The sequence below is a fragment of the Tinamus guttatus genome, unplaced genomic scaffold (genome assembly GCF_059628265.1).
Source record: "Tinamus guttatus ecotype Peru unplaced genomic scaffold, ASM5962826v1 Tinamus_guttatus_pri_ptg000301l, whole genome shotgun sequence".
In the NCBI taxonomy this organism is placed as follows: Eukaryota; Metazoa; Chordata; class Aves; order Tinamiformes; family Tinamidae; genus Tinamus; species Tinamus guttatus.
The window spans coordinates 3,384,439-3,408,007 of NW_028288835.1; the positions used below are offsets into that span (position 1 = coordinate 3,384,439).

Genomic DNA, 23,569 nt, shown 5'->3' on the forward strand with positions numbered 1-23,569 from the left:
ATGGCAAGACCTAAACTCTGCAATTATTCTCCTTTCAAAAGAAAGGCTGGTTTAAAAGCACGAATGCTTTTTGCTTTTCTTCTCATGCCAAAGAGGAGCAAAACTGAGACCTTCTAGAAGAGATGTAACCTCCTTATCCTCAGAAACAGATGGGAAGGAAACAGTCATTAATTCTGCAGTTTATAAGGTGGTTGGTTCTGTGGCTGATGAGGGGGATCGTGATATTCTCTCCATGCAGTGGCAATAAGGGATTGTATAAATTGTGCTAATGGTAGTTCCAAAAACCTGTTTTACTAAATCATGGAAAACGAGTAATAGGTAAGAGTGTAAAGAACGCGGCTTTTTTGTTGCATTTTTGTTTGTTTATTTTTTGGTTGGTTGAGCACATAAAGAATAACAAAAATTGTCAAAGTACACTTCCTTAAATACTGTATGAACTTTTTTTCCTGTAAACTTTGCTTTTCTCTAGTGTCACTTCTTGGAGGTTAGCTTTTAACTTGCAATTAATGGTGTTTTGTAACAGCTAGTAATTCCAGCCTTTTTTTTTTTTTAAATTCAAGAAAGATATTCATTTTGATAGCTAATCAGATATATGTTTTTTTGAGCCACTAAAGAAGGTTAATGTGCCTTTCCAGAGGTCCGGAATAGGGAATGGATGGAAGCACAGAACTGAAGCAAGTAACTAAAATCATATGAAAAGCAAGAGTGAGGATATCCTGGGACATGAGGGAAGGCTACATGCCAGCTGCAGTCCCTGTTTGGCTTTGAAAGTTATTGCTTTTGCTTTCTCTAGGCATTTATAACCACATATCTATGTTCATCCATCCACCATTTATTTGGCACCCAAGGGCCACTTTGGGTAACAAAGACAAATCCGTAAAACTACAAACACTGTGTAAATCTGCAATATTTATAGTTAACATTTAGAGGAGAGCTAGCCGAAATGGGTTATGTCTATGATGTCCTTTGTAGTTTAAGTGAATGGCAAACCCATGTAAATTTATACCTGCTTAGTTTTTCCTACTATCATGTACATGTAATAGGATAAAAACTAATGAACTCCACCCCCCCTTTCCTCAGCAGTTTTGTACTAAATTTCTCCGCAGTAAAATATAAATACCAATATATTTTCCAGATATGCAAAATACATGGATACGAGTGGATTTTCTTAACTACATGTTTGGGAGCATACGTGTTAGGAAGCGATGCACACGTGAAGAACTTTCCTTGGCAATTTTAGGATGCCGTGTCCCTTTGGCAGGTTCATGGGATCTTTCAGTAAGGTTTTTATTTACTGCGTTACCTTGCATTTGCTGGGCAGGGAGCTGAGCTTCACTGATGCCCTTTTCCCAGCCTTCCTCAGTTGGATGTCCGCTGTTTGCAGAGGGTTCTAGACAGGATTTAGCTGCTGGTTTCAGAACAAAATTGGGCTTTTCCAGTAAGGATGAGCGGCCCTTGCACTGCTGAGTGCCCTGGTTTGTTGCATCATTTTTCTATTGCCTCCCTGTCCCTTATTGCAGAGTTAAAGAACCAATGTCAATCCTGTGTGCAACCTGCTCTCTATAGTTTTATAATTGGAGCTGATTACTACACCTGCATTTAGATAATTTATTGTGTTCAGTTATACTACCATACCATTTTACCATGGGAAAGAGAGAAGGTATTATGTTGCAATTCTCTGAAACTTGGAAAAGACCCCAGGGATGGGGGAAAAAAACCACCTTTTATTAATCCCGTGCATTGTTTTATTTTTTATTTTTTTGCATTTAGTTGAGTTTAAACAGTTCAGATTCACCATTTCCATTTGCTTGCTTCCCAGGAAGCAGGACATTTTTCCCAGGAAAACTGTTCCAGCTTGCCAAAATGTTGGCTGAATGGGGACATTGCAGGGAGCAGGTCCCCTGCTGCCACCGAGGCATCGGCTCCCGTTGCGCTGGGAGCTGCTGGAGCAGATGGAGCAGCCCTAGCTGGAGGGAAGCACGAGAGCTCGCTCCTACCTCCGCTCCTTCCCTGCATCCCCGCAGCCTCCCGAAGCGGGAGGAAAAGTTCTCACAATTCCTGGGAAACTTGGAGAGGCAGACAGCCCGGCCAGGCTTGCTCCATAAAACCCTGGTCTCAGCAACCCTTCTCCCTCCTGGGGGCACAAATATGTGGCACGAATCCCACCGCCAGAATGGGAGAAGAGAGAGGGATGGATGGGGCCAGGGCTCGCTCCTCTGACCACCGTTGGAGCTAGCGCTTGCTTCCAGAGGCCGTTTCCCTCTCCGGGATAGGAGCTTTCTTGTGCTGCCAGCTCATGTGCTGGCCGGACGCTGTGCCACGGTTTCACACTGCAAACCCTACACGTAATGTGTGCTGCAAAGGGTCCGGATTGCCAGGAGTGCTGGAAATCAACTTTCCTTTGCAGTTCTCCCCTCTTGAAACTCACTTTGTCTTTCAAAATAGGTCTGTAGGACCTATTAAAGAGATTGTGTGTGTTATTTCTGAGCTTATGCATTTGTAAGTGATGTAGGAAACCATATGTATGTGTATGTATATGGCTATATAATGTGACTATAATGAGTGATAGTGTACCTAATCAGGAGCGTGGTGCAACATTTGAATTCCGAGGGAGCTTTGAGGTATTAATCTGAGTAAAATATGGGAGAAATTAGAGAAGAGCCTACCTCAAGGTGTAGACTTCAACTCTTTAAAATTTACACTGAAAATAAAAAACAAGTTTGTGACAAGTTTGTGTAGATGCTAAAAGGAAAATTCAGCATTGCTACGAATGTTGCTGTAATTGCAAAACAACCGTGTTCTATCTGCTTCTTGAATTCATTAGTTCAGTTTTATTGGCAGACCTTAGTCACAGAACTGTATAAATTTTACTAGTGGGATTGTCTTACATTTTAGAGAGATGAGGCATCAAACTGTGGATAGATATTTCAGTCTTACAGAAAATTCTCTTAATGAATCTTTTTTTTCTCTCCCAAAGGAGTAGTTTCTCTAATTCAATTTCATCTGCACTAACGTTCAACCGTGTGTGCATATGTTTAAAGAAATTTTTTCTTCAAATAAACACAGTGGAATTTGAGTCGTGCCAGCGATTTCTGTCTATTTTACTGTGAGGAAAGACATGATGCAGCTATTTGGCTGCTTGCTTGTTTGATATCATCATTTCTATCACAGAGCAGAACGCACTTTGCCAACCTTTTGTTATCTGGCTTCCAGTACAGGGCTGGGTTCTGCCAAAGGCTCTTGCATTTTGCAAGTGCAGGAAAAAATGTATTAGAAATGGGCACTGTTGAGCAAACTTGCATGGGGAACATACAAAAACATTGTGCGTGTTGGTCTGGAGAGTGGAAAAGTGGGAAAAGATGCATAAGAAATGTCATGTTATAAAAGATTTTTAAAATAATTCTAGTATTTAAAGCTGCTTTTTCAATGAGGACTAGGTTCTTTCCAGTTTTATGTGCATAATACTTAAATTTAACTTTCATATTTTATGTGCAGACATCTATTTTTTCAGATATCATTTGTCCTTTTTTGCTCTATTAAACAAAAGACAGAAATAGTAGAAGAGTCAATATGTGAAGTGTCAAAACTCCTACCACTGAACTGATTATAGAATATTTTTTAGGCATTCGATAGCCTGGATGACATGTCTACTGACAGATGAAAACTATAGTTTGAAATGCACTATTAAACCACCACCTTGATATTTCAGGATATTTTCCTATATATCTGCAAGAGTGCAGCTTTTATCAGAATGTTTAACTCCAAGGATAGCATATGAATTAAAGGAAAAGGTTGCTTTTGAAAAGAGCAACACTTAAACTGCTAGGCAGTTTTTCAAACTGCTTGCATAGCAGAGGAGAAATTCCAAGCACTTGTGAGAAAAAGAAATACCAGTTTTTCAAAACTGCCTTTGCATTATTGTAAAGAGCTTTCAGGAGCGTAGGAGCGATGAGCGCTTGCCTGTGACAAAAACAAGTAGTGTTAAATGCAAGGGTTGGAAAAGATGGTCACTGTGCACTGATACCCACTGATGAATTAATGATTAATTAGCATAAGTAATGATTAGTTATCATGTGCTGATAATAGTAGCTATATCATGTACTTGTAGTAGCTACTTATCACTAATTTTTTTTATGTTTAAAGCCTGATCAACATTTTTCTTCTGCCTGCGTTTATGGCAGGATTTCTGTTTAGTATTTTCCATCCTTTTCCTCCTTCCAAACCCAACCTACCTTATCTTCCTAACAAAGCAGCCACAATCCCAGGCTCATGCTCCCCCTTTTCCTGCCGAGTGCTGACATGGGATTTTTGCTGTGTTGCAGTATTTCTCTCCTTAGGAGAGGTTGCTTCGGGGAGGTGCATTTTTGGTAAATACTTTCCTCAGCGGTGCATTATTAATGCTGTTTGTGCAAAGCCCTACGTTAACTTTCACCTCATTGGTTATCATCATACAGAATTACTTGAAAAGTTCAGTGCTGCCCCAGCGTAAAATACCAAAGATGCCATTCGTTGTAGCTTCTCCAGCCTCGCTGATGGATGACTTTGGCAGGAAAAAAGGTGGAGGGGAGGAACCCCAGATGAAAATTGTTCAGTTATCTGCTGATGAGGTATATCCAAGATGTTTTTGCTTTCCAGGTAACTTGGCAAGTCATATCTTGCCGTGCATGCCTGTTTTTGGTGATTACCATAACCCAAAACATTACATGATCAGTGTGAGTATCATTGTTTCCTGTGCTGTTCAGAAAAATAACATAGTTTTGCATCAAGACATTGGAATCATTTAAAAGCAGGTGTTAAGGATTAGCCCCCCCATCCCATAGATTCAGGATTTATAGTATTCCCTGCTTTGCAGTTATTCTGCAAGTGTAAATGGATTTTTCGGGGTGCTTCAGAGGTCTGGAGCAGGGAGCAGTGGGAGCTGTGGTGATGCTAAGGTGCAAGAACCCCTTGCAGCGGGTACCCAACCTGGTGTGAAGTGTCACCGTGCGCTGCCTGCTGTCACCTTGTGCTGCTGCTGTCACCTCCAAGCTCTCACGTGAAAGCAGGTTCTTCTGCAAGGCTTTGTGCTGGCCCTGCTCTGAACACTGATGCTGGAAACGTTTCGCACGCGTCCGGTCGCCCTATGGAGCGGTCTGGCACGGCCGCCCGGGTTGTTTTTCTACCCTTGTTAGCAATCGTGGGATATTTTACAGAAAAACTCGTGCTTAAATCCCCTGGGCAAAGAGGAAGCTTTCCTAAAAGCGCTGGAAATGTATATTTGAGTGTGATGTAAAGCAGACCCTCTTCATTTGGTCAAATCTTTCATCTGAAATAAATGAAAGGCTGAGGATCATCTTCAGTGATGAGAATGGCTGGGGCAATCTGTGCTCCCAGTTTGCCTTTGCCTGGTGCATGTTTCACCTCCAGCTTTCTGGAGACTGTGGTGAAATGTGATTTTTCCAGAGCAGACTAAAGGGAACATTTTCTTTGAGGAAACCCCTTAACTGCGGCACGCTGCTCTTTCGGATAAACTCATATAAGAACTATCTTGAAATTTAGAAGCCACACAGTAATATAGATATTCATAAAACAATTTTTTGAAGGTAGTCAGTTTGTGAAGTCTCTCCCTTGAAAAAAGATTCTAGAGACAGAGGGTAAGAACAACTTAGCTTATGGTCAGCTGTATTTGGCAAATGCTTTACTAGTTACCTTATTTATTTACTCAAAATTTCATTTTGAAGTCTTGAAAACTGCAGTCCGTGAATTTTGTACATTTGTATATCATCAGGCCATCAAGTCTGGAAGGATCATCTTGCTTAGGTTAAAAAAATCAATTTTTGATTTTTGGCATCTGGTTTGACATAACGCTCTGCTGTCTCTGAATTTTCTTATTCCAGAGCTTTTGTTTGTATCTTATCTGCTGGGCTAGGAAACCTCAGGTGGTCAATAACTTTCTCATGACTATTTTATCAATGGTCAAATTATTTAACATTGTTTCTGTTACGTACATTTTGCTCCTGAAGTCTCTTATTACAATCATGAAATCATTTGTGTGAATCTTTTCCTAGGAAACTGGCTCATTTTTCACAAAGAGTCCGTATATTCTTCTAGAAAAACTTGGAATACTTTTAAGTTAGGAATTAATTTCTGCAAAAAAATGTGACATAGCTCAATGAAAATTCTTCCTGTTAATTATACCTTCATTTGTAAAGGCTGTTTTAATCTATATAATCTGACTGATTTTTGTCTGATGCTATTAATGGGGCGACAGTGCTTCAATTGTGCATGGAAGAAACCTTCAGTTTCTGACATGAAAGTTAAAGAGGAAATAATTTTCCCCAAATCTTGGGTTAAGCTAGTGCTTTAGAAGTCTTAAAGCAATCATTTTTATCTCTGAGCGTGATGCTGTCTGAACAGTTAACTCCTGCTGTCACCATGCATTTCTGAGGGAATCCCCTTCATTACTTTGGTTGTAATTTTAAGCTATAGCTCTCTGTATCTTGCTGTGCAGTAGGATCTTGCTCATTTTGATTTAACGTTATTATTCGGTAGTGTGAGGCATGTTATCAGTTAAATGCTCTTACAGAATTTTATTGCGCAGTAGGAATTACAGTAAAACTGTCAGAAAACTCTGATCTACAACTTGATATGCTTTAAACTAATAGAAATAGCCTTCATGTTTATAGCTGTGGCATTGGTATATGGAAATAGAGTAGTAGTGCTAACTTCTTAAATAAGTCTAAAGTCATCAAGAAGTTAAGGCTTGAAATTAAAAAGTTCTCAGTAGGAATAGTGGAGTGGTCTAGCTATTTCTGAAATGGATCCTCATAAATCATGAAAAGTAGCATGCAAGTGTTCAGTGTGCAAGCAGGGTTATAAATTCATTAACACAGCCAAATATGTTGCTGATAAACTGCATCTTAAACAAAAATGCATGAATCTTAATTAAAAGCATGAATCTTTTTGATGTGTTTGCCAAGTGCTGTGTTTTTAAAGTAGTAAACTTAGAGTTATTCTGTAAAAATTTTGATTGTATGTATGATTGACTTGAATTAGGATATGATCAAGTAAAGAAGCCAAGAAATAGCAAGAAAAAAAACAGGTATATTAGATTGTAGGTTATCTCTCATACTTTATAATTTGTGCTTCACCCACTCAGTGTTTGTTGTGGGTGTTGAATCAAAGGAAAGCTCTTAAGATAAACTAAAGAAAAAATAGTGGTTTTAATTTTAGCTCTGTTTTGGAAACAGAACAGGAAAATAGCCATATGCCTAATAGAAAACAATATAATCATTAGGAAAAATAGCTTTCATGATGGAATTAATGATAGCGCATCCTTCAGGCACCCCATACCTGAAGAAACTCCCTGATTGCAGGTGCTGGGGTGCCCTGCTATCACACAAAGATTTTTGCCCATTTTCTGGAAATCTTGGAAATACGATGAACCTCTTTGCAAAGCCGAGCAAGCAAAAAACAAACCCAAAACACAATCTCAAACCAAAGTGCAACCCTCTCTTGCTAACTTGAGCTCTGATGCCTTAAAAAGCTCCAGAATCCTTTCCTGTCCTGCCAGATGTTCCTCCTATGTTTTTATAAAAACAAATGAAGTCATTTCAGTGCATGAAGATGCCTTCTGTTCTCCAACTTGGGTTAGGTCATTTACTGCTCTCTGAAGTCTCCCATGTGCATTCCTGAGTTTGTCAGACATTCGTCAAAATTAAAAGACTTTTTAGGATGCCACAAGGACAGTTTTGGGGTAGATTGAGAAACTGAAGCCTAAGTTTCTTCCTTTTCTCTGCCATGCAGAAAAAAATAAGGTAATCCATTAAGTCCTCTAGCACAGGAATTTTCTGGTTTTATTGCCCGTGGCTGTTTTTACTGGTTCTGGCGGATTATATATACTGCATACTCCTTATACAGTACCATATACTGTTTACTCCTTCAGATATTTGTCAGGCCTAAAACTGTCACTGTTGAAATTGAGCTTGTAATTTCTAAGAGATTTGACTACTCAGATTAGACTGCTGAATATTTTAAAATGTGGACAGTTTTTCAGGGAATAGGCAGACTTGTAGTTTTGGAGCAAGACAAGTGTATTCACTGGCATTTGCAGTTTATAAATTATATTCCCCCTCATAAAGGTGCTTGAAGTCTTCATTTGGATGTATTTACATCTGTACTGTTAAAGTCATGATCAAATGCTTGTTGTCTTAGGGGATATATTATAGTTGAAAGCAGCTCACTTGCACAATTGGGTATAATATTATAGCTCTGTAATACCTGAAGAAGTATTTATGCAACCAATCCACAAGCTGCAATACTGTTGCATAATCTTGCCTAGAATAGCTTCAAATAAATACGGTTCTGTAAAATCACAACCTCTTTTCTGTGAGCGGAAAACTGAAAATATCCTTTCAAAACCTCGAGAGCATCCCAGTGTGGCTTGTCTCTAACCCTACCTGTGCCAGAATACACTGTATTACATGATCATGCTTCTGTCACAGGACCAATGAGTTGCCTGCTCAGAATAGCCAGTGCTATTGCACTGGATGGGCAAATCCATTTTGTTCTTTCTCAGGAATTCAGTTTTCTTTTTTTCTTGGGGTAACTCAGAAATGCTTAGAATAACGAAGTCAAGTATCACAAATTTATAAATGAGACGCGATGAGGACTTGGAGCCCCGGATTTGTATGACGAGATGGTAGGTAGAAGAACATATGTCTAACATGATTCTTTTCCCTGGCAACTTGTAGAGAAGTCTATCAAATATTTGCAGTAACGTGCCTCTAAATATGGTTTTTAGCATATGATTTTTCATTTAGCATTTGGGTGTTGTGCTAGAGACAATGTCTCATAAGCCTGTGCACAAACACTTAGAAAAACTCTCCACAAGGGCTGTCTGTGTGATGTAGCAGGGTGTTTTCTGAGTGCTAAAATAGTTGCCCTTGGGCAAATGCTTTTCCTGTGTTGTTCTCCTTGTTACTTCCTCTTTAAGAATAGTTTGTCTTGACAGAATAAAACTAAAATCTAGTAGCCTAGTAAAATCTTCAGCTCCCCAAGAGCTGAAGGGATTTTGAAATAGTAGGCCCTAAATACTATAGACCAGACCCTAAAATATGAGTCCTCTGAAAATATTTAATTTGGCATATTTGTTCTGCATGTTAGCTCTATTAAATATTTGTATTTTGTTTTTTCTGAGCTTAGAGGAAGCTTAGTATTTGCATATCTCATGTAATTCCTATTCCTAGAGAAATCTTGGGAGGTCATTTGAGGCCAGCGCTGTGGGGCTGTCATAAGGCAGAGGGCTCGTGGCCAGCAGCCCGTGCTAGCCCAGGGAGTGCTGGCCAGGAACACCCTGCTTGGCTCCTCTCCTCCCTTCCAGCTGCTGAACTGTAAAAATACCGAGGCTAATTCAGGCAGTAATGGCTTTATTAATAAAAACACGATTAAATACTTAGTAGCCCCCTTTGTATTCATGCAAACAGCAGCTGTAATTAAGAATATGACGATGGCAATAAGAGAAGTGATGCCTGTGGGTGGAAGGCGAATAGACCATGGTTTGCAGTTCCTATCAACATATGGGCTGCTCTTATAAAACAGTTTAAGGAATCTGCAGTACAGAAGGAGCTGCCGTGGCTTGACGAAGGCAGGAAAGGAAGAATAATAGGCTCGGGGAAAAGGATCAAATCCATTCTTTGGTTTGGCCCTTTATTTTTAATTTTCGACCTACAAATTAAAATGCTTTATGAAACTAGGATCAACGTGAGACCAACTTTTGGGAATGGGAAGCTTGACCGAGGTATTCCTGTTTGCTTTCATGTAAGACTTGTGAAATTCTTGAACTTTTACCTAGACGTTATACATCACAAGATGGTCTGTAATATAGTTGGTAGGATTCATAGATGATTTTAGTTACTGATATTAATCGTTTTTTCCTCACTTCCTTTCAGTGTGTTGATCTAAGTTTAATAATTAGCTGAGAACACGTCACAGACTCTGGGACCTTGTGTAAAATCATGTTCTAAACGCACGCATTTAACCAAATTAATTCTGTGACAGCTGGGGTGGCACTAGAGACTGAAGCGTCACAAGGTTGGTATAAAAACAGTTTTGCAAATAAACTGTAAGGGCAAGAAAGAAATGTTAGTGCAAGCTATTTTTAAGGCTATTTTCATGCTGCTTGAGTTACCAGTAGTGCCAAAACCCAGTGCATGAGTAAGTTTGGACTGTGTGCAATATGTATCATTCTTTTTAGAACGGGTGGAGTTTCCACTGGTTTGCAGCAGAAGAGGTTGGTTTTCTATACTGTTTGGAAACAAGGATTTCAAAAGCTTTCATCAGCTCTGCAGCATTGGATTTTTTACATAGGGGTTGGTAAGAGGGTGCAAATGCTAAAGCAAAGCACAGTTTCTATGCGTCAAAAGGGACAAGATGCTAGAGTGTTTATATAAATTCTAATAAATTCTTGCATACTGTCATGGCTAAAAATATAATCTGTGTGAGACTAGGATGCATGAAGCATTAAGTTTAGCTATTGTAAATAGCTTACTGTTAGGCATTAGATAATGTCAGTGGTGTTTCACTGTTCATTTACTATTGCCTCACTGACTGAGTTTTTTTCAGTTTGTTTTACTTGCCATGTCCAAAATATAATCAGCAGCTGTGCAGAGTCTCCCTGGGAAAAAAAAAAAAAAAAAAAAAAACTGAAATTACAAATGCTGAAAAAACATCAACATTCAGGAACAAGCAAGCAAAACAGTTTTGAGGAATGGGACTCATCATTTCTGTTTTAAACCATAACATGAATTGGATGATACAGAGGAAAACAATCATGCTTCAGTTTTAAAGCTGTATAGATTATATTGTGCTCCAGTAACAAAAAAACATGTTAGAAGACATCTGTTGAATATGTGGACAGGAGTATAGAATTACACTGGTCCAACACCCAGAACTCGCTGTATTAAGCACAGGATCGGTGCCAAAAAAAGCAACATTAAGAGCTGTTTAGTCCCTTTCCTTGTCCCTTCTGTAGAGGCAGAGTCATTCAATGATGTGCTAAAAACTGAGATGGAGTGACTTAAGTGAGGTTCCTGACAAAAATTACTGAAACAGGAAGCTGCAGCTGATAATGGAAATCACTCCTGAAGGCTAAAAGTGGCTTTCTTTATATCTATATATATATATAGATATATACTTTAATAATTCTGTGTGTTTAAATTTAATACAGTGCAAGTGGAGCAACATTTATTTCATGTGGTATGATGAGAACCCTGATCCCGAATGCCAGATAATCCCTCAGATATGCGCTTTCCTTTCAGCGCCATTTGGCTCTCCGTGTAATTCTTTGGTTCCATTTAATGATTATTCAGGGATTTTCTGTTTTAGAGGTACTACTTTAGCCTACTTCTTGGAATTTCTGTCTGTGAGAAAATGAAATACATTTTTCATTTCCAACGCTAGGAAGAGGTTCAGAAGCAAAGGATTTCCACATAGATCAGTGCCGCTACATTGTAATGTTAGTGTGGCTTTTTTTTTTTTTTTTTAATATTCTAATGCCAAGTTTTAAAGAAAATGCTACTATATAAAATATGTAGCTTCTTACTGTTGTAGCATAGCAAAAATGCTACAAAGTGAGCTCCTTTAGTACTGTGCTGGTTTTCCACCTGTGTTTCATAGTAAGAAGCTGATCCATCTTAGCAATAGTGGAAGTTATGGTGGTTGTGAACTTTCTTGGGGACTGGTATTCCCAAAGTAGGATGTCTTAGCTAAATAGTGATTCCTAAAACTTCTTGCACATTTGCCTTCTCCTGGATCATCTTTTGAGGTCTCCAAGCGGCTATTGCTGCTTCCTCCTTGGAGCTGATGCTCCATGTTCTTGTTCTGCTGGCTCCAGAAGTCCTGGTGCTGAGACCAGCCTCACTAGGTCACGCAGGACACCACTCACATCCGACTAGCTTGAGTGTCTTTGGATGTTAGGAAGGCCCCAGGAAAACATCCTTGAAAAGTCTCAAATCCTGGGAACCACTCACTCAAAACATCCCCTTGTGGGGTAATTAATTCTTAATTCATCTGACTTGTTTTGTCAAGAATGCTATAAACTTGCTGGAGTCTTGTCCTCAGACCAATACCAGTAGATTTAATAGCTTAGTTTTCTCTTAATGATTTTTACTTTTTCATTTACATATTTCTTCTGTTTATTTTGCTTGGCCTCTAGTTTTCCAGGAAACCTACAAGAAGTGTTTTATTTTTTCATAAGATTCTTATTTTTAAGTGTCCTTCTGAAATTGACTTCTAATCCCCAAGGAAATGCTATCTGTAAATCTCTTCCTTCACCTTCTTGTTAGCAAAGCAGTTTTGCCCATACCCTCTCTAGCCTATATAGCTGAATTTTGTGCAATACAGGATTTTTCTTCTTCGTCCTCAAAATGGATTTTATTCTTCTCTGGAATCCTTGCTGTTAAACACCTCTAGTGCAGGGAAAGGGCTGGAATGTAGCTCTGGAACTTCTGCTGGGCTTTCAGTTTATGAGGGGAGCTGTGACATGTGTTTCCTGAGCCATAATGTATTATATCATACTTTCATTCACTGGACAAAATTAGTATTTTTCGTGTGGAAATCAATCAAGGAGAATTCCCCAATGTGCTTAATCACAGTCTATGCCATTTTTCCATATGATTAATCCTGGCATTGGAGAAACAGCTGGATATCCTTTATTTTATCGAGAAGTTTTTGCCCGTTTTGCCCATTCTTAAGAAGAAGATACTCCACAGTAGAGCTTACCTGCCTTGCTATTCCCTCTCATTCATATCCGTCTGGCTTCTTTAGCAGTCTAGCATATGTTTGGCTGCTTCTCGATCTCTCCCCCTTGCTATCTCCCTAGAGATAAAATGTTCATTGCTGGTGGCTGAAAGGAAATGCTCGGTTTGCTTTCTGCACGGTGACCATCTTCGTAGGTGGTCTTTTCTGCTCTTCATGACTCCAGGAGCTTCATAACTTCCATAGTTTTAGTCGTGATGGTTTGAACTATGCTTCATTTAATCTGCTTTCCTTGCTTCATTCTAGTTCTTTCCTTTGAACCTCCAAGCCTTTCCTTAAAGAGGAGACAGCAAGGCCCACACTGGGTTCAAATGTAGTCCTTGATAGTCTTTGTTCAAGAACAACTTGCACTTGATGGTGTCTTGTGTACTTGATACCTTCTCCTTATTGAATTTTCACCAAGCGACTGTAACTTAAGTGCTTGTGGTTGGGTAGGTGCTGAGACTAAGCTCCAAAAGTCTTGGAAGTTTTTTAGTTTGCAGCTGCCTGGCCCGTGAAGTGCGTCGTCTAAGGTCTTCACTGAATCACGGTGCTTTTTTGATTAATTCAGCTAAGCGACATTATAGATTTCCTCCCAGGTTCCACAAAGATGGGTTGGACCGAAGACCCAAGAACTTAAGAGCTCCAGGAAAGGGAATAAGTTGCCTCCACTGTTGGATAGTTTGATAATGCTGTTACAGCTGCTACTTCTCCTCAGATGATGCTACCTCTCTCCTTGTCTTGGTTTAGGTTTTGAAATCGCCGTGTTTCATAGGGAGCAGTATCATGGAAATCGAGTTGTGTTTGAGTAGGGAGCACTTCATGCTTCCCATTGCCCCAAATGCAAATGTGTGGGTGAATCCCTACAGGTATACATCTATAGGTTGTTTTTTAATCTTCTGATGAGGAGGAATGTAACATTTGAAAACTGTCAAGCAAAAGGAGAAAATCATTCCTCCTTTAACAACCATGTTGAGCTGACTAGCTTCAGTTTATGGGATGCTACTGTACTGGGCTGAAGATGCAGATGCACACTCATTTCTTGATGATTAAGGTATTCTAATTAAAAAAATAACTTTTCTTTGTTCAAGGTATTACTTTTTGGTGGGGAAAAAGCATGAAAAGTGTGGTCCTTCAGTTACAATCTGTAGTTTTTGTTTATTATAGCTTTGAGAAGCTCTGAAACCCTTTTATTTCAATTTGAGTCTATAGGAGGAGGAAAAAAGCTGCAGCAGAGGTCAACTGGGATTTCTGTACATAGACTTCTCTACACAGTAGATCGAGCTGATTAATATAGGCGTAATGACAAAGAACAAAATAACTCATTTAATCCCTTAACTTACAGCATGTGATGAGTTGGACAGGGTATTCGCTCCGTTTGGTGGTGTATATATATTTTATATATATATATATATATATTATATATATATATATAATAAAGATTTCACTTTAAAAATCATTTTGCCTCATGGAGCCTGCCCTTTCTCCAGAAAGAAAGCTTATGCATTTAATTAACTTTGTAGATCTTGACGCCTAAGGCTTTCCACAGGATAATGGAGTTTCAAAGCAAAATAAAAATTAGTGTCATAGCATCACAGTGCTTTTTAGGGCTAAGTGGAGTAATTATGACTACTGTGATGTTAGACTGTAATTTTCCCTGCTCATATTTTGTTTCTAGACTCCTTAATAAAGGCAGCTGTAGTGGGAAATGTCAGCATTTGGCGGGGAGACCAGGGACAGCAATAAAATAAAATAAAAGGATCTACAAATATGAGGACTGTGGCTCTAGGTATGACATATGCCATTTCCAGAAAGGAGAGTTAAGTATTTTCTTTGCTGTTATCCTTATGCTGGTAGTATAAGGAATAGCAGGTCCAGGAAATGATGGCTTTTTTGCATTTCTGTACATATAAAGCAGGTTACCATTTGTTACATGGAGAAATTGGCTGCAATTCCCCTGTATTTTCATCAATCGTTGGTCTTATTGCTCAGTAATGTTCACTGCATTCCCCTAGTCAGGTAACACATTACGTGAGGAATAGGTTTTACTCTTCACGGAGTATGAATTGATGTAGGTCTTTTACCAAAAAAGAAAAAAATAATAATTGCTGGAAGTCAGGACCTCAAGGAAGCTTGGCAGGTTGAACACTTTAACCAGAACAGGGTCTCTGAGCAAGGAGCTGTTGTGGAGCCAGAGAGCCTGTCCTCAAAACACGGTTCAGGTTGAGGAGTGAAGCTTCTCCGTTTGCCTAATACTCAGGATCCTGGCAAAGCAGCCTCTGTTTTCTTGAAGGTCTTGTTTTGCTTTGTACTTGTTTTAAAGGAATATGAAAGTTGCCCCGCAGAAAAGGAAACAATGAAATAAAAAGTGTCCCTATTTTGAAATGAGGAGCAAGAGAAAAGCTGTAGTTGGGTCAGTAGGAGTGGGCCAACATCTGTGTTGGGTCATGGAAGAGCATCTCTTGCAAAGTGTCCTTTCATAGAGATCAAGGTATGCAAATGCCTCTCTTGGTAAGTGAAGTTTTCACCCTGATTGATAGAGCATGTCATAAATACTCCTCTTTATTTTTTATTTATTTATTTTTTGTCTAGAGTAATTCTTAGTTTTGAAGACTTCTTTGATTTTTCAAATCCTGGAACATGCGTCAGTGTTGCATACCACTTAAAATAATCCATTTATGCTATGACATGATTCCTCTGAACCTAGGAAGGGTTTCTGAAATATCCTGGGCTCCATAGTTCAGGAGGACACGCATCTAACGCTTGTGCTGTCCTGGCTCTGTCTCACACAACTCCGATTGCTTGGGGTGTTTTTGTTTGTTTTGTTTTGGTTTTGGGTTTTTTTGCCTTTTTTTGAGGAGAGAGTGGGAAGAAAGACTGCATCAGATTTTGAACTATTTAAAGCTGCTTTAAAAAAAAAAAGAGTATTAGTAGCTATGTATTTGTAGAATGAGGGAAATGGGAATAGGATTGCAAGACACAAACTAATTTTTGTACGAGCTACCTAGTCTCAGATATTTATAAGGACTCTTCAAATGGATTTTTACCATGAAAGACAGTCTTGAGAGGAAAATTATAGATGTGATGTTGAATACTGTTATTTTGACAACTAAAATAGCTTTGACTCAACTTCAGACTTTTGTATGATTCTTCCCTTAATATTATTCTGGGAAAAATCACTTTACTGAAAGCTAAGCTATGAAATCTGTATCAGTTGGTTTTAGGATTTTCATGGTTCCATCACCAAGTAACAAGTAAAACCACTTATAATTTTCATGCATGTAGGAAATCTTGGTCTGATAATGCATAGTTGTGGCTTCCCAAATTTTCAATGGTTTTATATGTTTTAATATACACACTCCTAGTTTTTCCTGAATTCCAGAGACTTCAAATATTCTTGATGGACTATTATCATGGCACCTTTTTCAATATGTTTCAAGTTAAATATTTTAAGCCTTAGTGATAGAGCTGTGAATATATCCAAAAGAGACAATCCAAGGTCATGGAGAATCACTCCTGGCTTTGCAAATAGTAATAACAAAATGTTCCAAGAAGGTAGTGGCCTCTCCTAAGCCACTGCAAGGTCACTGCCTGGGTCCTCATTTCTGTTCATGATCCTGTTTTGTATCAGAGAAAACATTGACACAAATTATTATATTGGAAAAGTTTGTGTTCTTATTCGGTGAATGGAGCTGTCAACATCTCTTTATTTTGTACTGTTTAATAGTTGCATCCAGGCTGTTTCATTCTGCAGTGGTAAATTCCTGCTATGTGTAAATTGGTTTTGATTCAAGTTCAAGATTATCTCATTTCTTTTGGGGAAAGTAAGGGAGCTATGATTTTTATAAAACTCTTCATCTGTAGCTTTTAGTATTTTCATCATTTTGTCCTCACTTCTGTTAATGTATATAAGTGAACTACTAGCAGTATTGCCCTATAATTATGGGTATTTTTAGTGATTTCCTGAGACTGATGTGTTACTACTTTCCAAATGAAGTAAGTTTTGGATGCAGTTATCTTACACAGCTTGTAAAACTTGTGCGGAAGGGAAATAAGAATCTGGGGATAAAATAGGTGATAGAGGGAATGGAGAACTAACATAGCTGCTTAGGGAGAAGCGTTACCTGGAAGTTTACTGGAAGTTTTGGATGGTGAATTCACCTGCGTCATGGAACAAAATCACCAGAAATGTTGATATTGTGTGTCTTTTACAGTACACGGGACAGTGGAAGCTTTTAGTGAGAGGTGTTGTGTCCCTTTTTAGGTGTGTAGACATGAGCTGCTTCAACTAAATTGGAGGTTGCCCTAAACAGTCATGCAGAGATTTGAAAATGCTGCTTTCTGAAATTAATGAATGAATTTGCTGTCATTGTAATGCTTTCTAAAACAAGTTTATTACGCCTGAAATTCCGGAAAGACTCAACTGGTCTGAGCAAAATGGAAACACGCTCAGGTTAATTATAACATCACTCCTCATCAGGAGGTTTTACTTCTTTAGCTCAAAATCTTCCTTTTGCTCTTCAGAGCTCCAGGGGACAGTTATGTAAGGCACAAAATAGATTGTACGGGATAAAATGACTCACCAAGACAGACTACCCTGCAAATAGCCGTGTGGGCACGGGGAGGGACTCCGTGACTCAGCTGGGGAAGAGGCTGCTGATTAAAGCTGCTGCCCATAGAGGTTTAGCCGAGTATCTACTCTGAACCGGGGCCAGCACAATTTTTGGCATCTCTTCTTCTATGAGTTACCCGTTAGATTTTGGAAAGCGATGGGTGCCCAAGCTCTTGTTGAAGGCAATGAAAGGAGATTAGGTTTTGTCTCTCAGCGCTCATATTTTTGCTGTAGTTTTTGGCAGATTTCGTCAAGGAGATGAAGGATAAATTTCCTGTGCTTTCCAGTCCCAATAGCATTCCAGATTTTGAGGTTGTCCTCTGAATTTTCCTTAATCCTCTCACTGACAATTTTTCCATACAACCAGGACTAATCTTCCTGTCAATACTGCATAGGTCCTTGGACCCAGGGACTACCTGTGGTGCTAGTCACAGCTCACATGCCAGGTTGACTAATTTCTGCCTATTTTTAGGCAAACTATGTTTGTTGGATCGTAACGGTGTTTTACAGTGTCACTCTTAGAGCTGTCCTTGGTAGCTGCACAGTAAGGATGCTATGCCAAGGTTTGAGTTCATTTTCTTGTCTTAAACTGGTGGGATTAAAGGGCAAACACTAGCACTGTTTACTTACCTATATTTTATACTATGTTACTTACATCAGTGTTACTAATGTCAGCAGTATTTTTTTTAAATTAGAAAATGTTCCCTTATGATGTGTTTTATATCAATAACTGTAGAATAAATCAGGAAAAGCTTATAGCTAAATATTGCTATTGCAGTCATAGTAATATTTGGATGTTTGCAGTGACTTGTCTTGCTGGAAGAGCAAGATGCAGATGTCTTAACAGGCACTATTCTGTCTTAAATCCTTATGAGAAGTAGACATAGCTGTAGCACATTTGCTTGTTTGCATAATCATCACATTAATAATATGATAATATTAAGGTACTCTTTCCTGGATGACATTTTTTTCTAACACGTGCACATATGTGTATATTCTTGCTTGGGATCCTGTTGGTTTTTTGTAGCAAGCTTAGCTGATTCACAGTTTTGTGTTTTAGTTGCATAAGGCCTTTTAAAGCTGATGTTTGGCTGAGGGCTTTGAGCCGTAGGAGAGTAGAACTGCACATACTGCTGAAGAATATTTTCATTATTAGGAGCTCCATGTAAATCCTTCTCTTCCGTTGCAGAAAAACATAAATTTTACTGATAAAGTCACTGGTAAAGTTACATGAAATCTAGTATAACAGCGTATGTTTCCCTAGCATGTTTTGGACAAAAAGCTCTATTTTCTTTTTTGTTAAGAATCTATTTGTAAAGTAAGATGTTTGAAATACTTGTTGGAAAAGATGCTGGAAAACCAAGCTCTGTGTGGGTTTTTTGTTGTTGTTGTTAAAGCACTTCTCAGTTGTCGATTGTTAGTGTAAAATTAAACCCAACAAAAAGTTTAAAGAGTAGATTACAGAAGAAAGTGAACAATGCTTTGAAAAATAATGTATTTGACAGAATCCTAATAGGGTCTGTAACTATAAAAGGGTAACTTAATAGTGCAATAAAAGAATAATTTTTTTTTCCAGATAGGCAAGGAATATAAACAGATATATTATCTGAGGCAAACATAATGTAATAGGGAAATTGATTGGAACATACTAAAACTGACATGAAATATTTTTCAGGAGAAAATGTTTGGAAACTTATAGTTTCTGTGTACTGAACATTTTGTGGCTTGGCAGTTCAAATGCTGCATGTTTGTGTATGTTCTTCTCTCTAACATTTATGTACAGAAAAGATGATGGGTATGCTGAAGAATTGTTAGTAAATTGCCATTACATTTATAGGATTGCATTCTGCAATGTATAGAAAATTTTAAAAGCCTGTATGAGGTTAGGAGAATATTAAAACAAATTATTTATCTTTTCCAAGGTTGTTCTCTATTTTTGGCTAGAAATATAGATTGATAAGCATATATATATGATGTGAATACCAATTTGTTGCATATTTTTCCATGGGTTGTACAGTCTTCAGATTGGTTTTAATGTGCAAGTACATTTTTTAATAAAATTGAGCTCTTTTTTATTTAAAGCTGTCTTTTGGGGAGATATTGCCTTAGATGATGAAGACTTAAAAATCTTTCAAATTGACAGGACAATTGACCTTACGCAGCACTCCAACGAAAGACTTGGCCATAACACAGGTATGATATTATAAGTTTGCCTCTCTTTTAACATATTATTTAGTTTTACAGAAAAGTCATTCTGCTTTAAATGTGGAAAGTCAGTATAACTTCATGGGTAATGCTAGCTTACACTTTTAAAAAATCATTGAATGGTGTGTATATGTTTATTTTAGTAAAACAAAGAGAAGAGCTATTTTTTCTCTTGCATTTCTGATTTAAAAAAGAAAAATCTTGTGTAGCTGAAGAATGGAAGTTCTTAGGGACTTTAAGTCCTGTTTGTAAGTGGCTATGGGGGGAAGGAAGCTGGACAAAACTTGGCTTTTTGTCTCTAAAGTTCCAGAAAGATCAGCCAAAATGGCCTATGGAGGATCTGCATGAAATCCAAGGGATGAGACTGGGATTTTTGGGATTAGAGCTTCTCCGCTTGCTCCTGTCCCAGCTCCCTGCAGGCCTAGGAGTAATACTAGAACATGTTATCCTTGCTCAAATTCACTTGTTACTCTAACAAGTGTCTGATTATCAGACAAATTCTAGCACATATTTATTTGCTATTACTAACATAGAGTGTGTTAGTGCCAGACGCTGAAATCCTATTAACAGGTAGACATTTGGATAGAGAGCTGAAAAATATGACACGTGTTTATAGAGAAATATGCACATGTGTGTGCAAATGTATTGCTAAAAAAAAAAAAGTTCTTTTTGGCTCTGATTTTTAAACTCAGGATTAAGATTTAATAAACTTTCAGGATATGATACTACCGAGACGAGTTACAGAAAGGAATGTGTGAAAGAGTGCTGGTAGAAAATGTATAGATGAATAATTGAAATTTATTTTCCGTTAAGCATATTGTATTTGTTGATCAGCTTAGCTGGCATTAACTGGATGATTCCTGGTATGTGTGGAAAAACAATGGATCATTTTGAGGAATGGTCAGAAAGGAATATTCCCAACAAAAACTACAGTTTTCAATTTGATCTTTCAGCTCTGTTATATACAAAATATTTTTACTTGGCCTTACAATTAGTTGTTCTGAGTAGCCTATCTGTATAATAGTTTGAGATTTTTTTTAACTCCTTCTAAAGCCACACATTTTTCAAGCAGAAGCATCTTTGATCTTTTTTAGATCAAGACTGAATATAAAAATCTTAATAGAATCAGTGCTTTCCACCATGAACAAATAGTTTTAATTGGATTTGAAGTATTTCAGACTCTAGTTTAGCTGGCAAAACATAGAGCAAGATCAGCCCTTTCCCTTTAAAGTGGATGCAGTTGAGTGATTTCTTTGGCCTCTGACTTTTCTGTTTTTAACTGACAAAGATCATTTTTGTGTGTGGCCACAAAAAATAACATATTTATGAGCTGTTTTTTAAATTATGTTTTATGTTCAGTTGCTTAATTTTCTCTCTCCATCTGCCCTGGCATTTGTGCATTATCTTTGCCTACGATGGGCACCCTGCTTTGGGGCAAGCTGATGTGTTTGCATTGCATTTGCTACCTTTGCTGCAGAAGTAAGAGGGATCCGTGGGACTGGTCATCAGAACTCTGGAACAAATTCTGCCCAAGCTCCTGGTTTTGTTCTGCTCCTCGCTGAACATTTTGTCATTCTTGATTTTTTTTTTAAATAGTTAGAAACAAATTCAGACTTTTCCCACTTTAAATCACCATTATTTTTCCAAGTTTACAGTATTTCGATGTAGGACTTCAGCTTGTTTTTTGCAAGCTGCACATTTTAGTGAACATTGCTGAATTGCAGCCTTTTCTTGCTTCAAGTGGTCTGAAGAGGATATCAACTAATGGATATTAGATAGCAACTGGAAAAAGAGGCCAAAGTAATAAAGTAGGAAAATTTACTTAAATAGTAGTTAACCTTACTTGCATATACAGTGACAATGAGTTATGTGTCTGATTTTTTTTTTTTTACTTTTTTTTTTGATTTTATTTTTTGAAGCACTTTGTATGCCTACTTGTCGCGTCCTGAGCTCGGAGCTCCGATGTGAGCGCTCGTTTTGATGAGGATTGTCTGCCTGGATTTGCAGGATCAGGTCTTTGTATCCCCAGTTTCTCAGAGCACAGGCCTATCATTTTATGGGTCTACTTTGTACAAAGTCATACCCATAATTGCTCAGAATAGAAACATACAAAAATTTATTTGTATATGCCAATGCAAACTGCCAAAGTTGCTCATTTTCTCCTGCCCAGAGCATGTAAAGAAGCAGCAAATCCACTTTTAAAAAACTCTTTTAGATTATGCCTTGGCAGGACTGTAAATTATTCATGTAAAATAAGGCAGATTAGAATGGGAACAAACGTGATGTTTTTCTATTTTTTTCAGTTTCTAAATAGAATATATAACTTAGTAACTTTTTCTAGAAATAATAAAGGTGTAATAGTTTCTCAGATTGATTAAATGATGGATTTTTTTCATTTTTCCTGATCTCTGCTGGTTTCTAAGGACATTTTTTCTCTTTTTTTGTCGGGCTTCTTTTTCTGTTTTCTTTTTCACAAGATAAATGTCAACATGAGAGATAATTACATTAATAAGAGCAACAGGATGCTTATGTCCTCTGTAGTATATATTATAGCTCACCAAATATCTTCTTGTGAAGGAATGTGTTGAAGAATTACCTCATCTATTGAAAATGTTTTTAAAAAATTTGGAATATTTTTCTCAAGGGAACCAGCAACTATGTGACAGTGTAATCCAAATAATTAGGCACATTGTTTTTCACTGAGCGTCCACACAAGTTCACTTGCCTTATATGGAATTGTGTCATCTCTGATATGATTTAAAAAACTGCAATTCAGTAAACATATTCTTAATACATATAATATTGAAAAATGTAATCGGAAATTGGGGAAGGACACCTCTATGGAGGTTAGAGATTTCAAGGATCTTTTCATTCCTATCCCATTATTTTTGTTTCAGTAACACTAGTTTGAAAATTTTGAAGTTCCACAGCAGATACTGTATCTTAAAATGTAACCTGTTACAAACTTCTAAAACCCATGGAACTTCCTGAAAATTATGATAATTTGTGAGCAATGCAGAATTTTCATTATTATTGTTATTCTGTCTGGCTTCCTAATGTTTTCAGAGGTGCTTGCAGTCATGAAAGGATTAACATGTTAACAGGAGGATGTTGTGGAGGCATTTGTACATATTACCTCTAGAAATCTGAGATATTTCTGTAAATGGCATGACGTATGTTAAGTTGTTTATTAGCTTAATTTTTCTTCCATATCGCTTATTGGAACAGCACAGATGCACATGCCTTAGAGATGTTATTGCAAGATATACTCGTATACGGTGTTTTAAAGCCACTGAAGTGCATTGAGCTTGCTGACAAACTCTCATACCTTTTGGGGTAAAAGAAGCCATGATTGTGTTTTATCGTTTTTGTTGTTTTTGTTCAAACTTTTGGGTGTTTTGCTTGCCCCCCTCCCCTTGGAAAGGTTATGGTATGTGCTCAGGAAATTGCTGTGAGAGTGGAGCTTGTCGCCGTCGCTCAATAGGACTCCGAGGATGTCAAGGTCACTAGGAAGAAAAAAAGCTTCAAATAATAATTAGATGATGTAGTTGTCATGACTTGTCTAAATAACAAAGACATTTTGGCATGCATTCTGGAATGCATATTAGAAAATTTTCAGCTAAAAATATGTTTTTGTCTCATTGTCAAGAATACATGAAGAATTTGCATGCGAGTCATTGAAGAATGTTCAGCTTCCTTAAAGATATATAGCAGTTTTTAGAGAGTGTTTCTTAATCGCTCCTCACAACTGTAGGTATTCTGTATTTTAACTTTGTAAAAGCATCTTTTTTTCTTTTTTTTTTTTAAAGGTGGCTTTGCAGAACATGGGATATCAAAAAAACGAGGTGCCCTCTACCAACTTATAGAGAGGATACGAAGATTTGGCTCTGGTATTTTTACTGTTTAAATTATCAGGCTGCTTGATGTAATATATCATTAATGATGATGGTGCTTTAACACTTTCTCTGTCACTATTGC

General features: G+C 37.8%; 1 protein-coding gene across 3 annotated transcripts in view; it reads left to right on the forward strand.

Annotated features, from left to right (window-relative positions):
- TLL1 (tolloid like 1) overlaps positions 1-23,569 on the forward strand; it is a 116,830-nt gene that overhangs the window by 29,446 nt on the left and 63,815 nt on the right. For 2 of the 3 annotated variants that reach the window (XM_088528119.1, XM_088528120.1), the window contains exons 3-4: positions 19,469-19,579; positions 23,401-23,481. In XM_088528119.1, coding sequence (XP_088384245.1) covers positions 19,469-19,579; positions 23,401-23,481 — 192 coding nt within the window. The remainder of the gene's footprint in view (positions 1-19,468; positions 19,580-23,400; positions 23,482-23,569) is intronic. The other variant, XM_088528121.1, reaches the window with a different exon arrangement.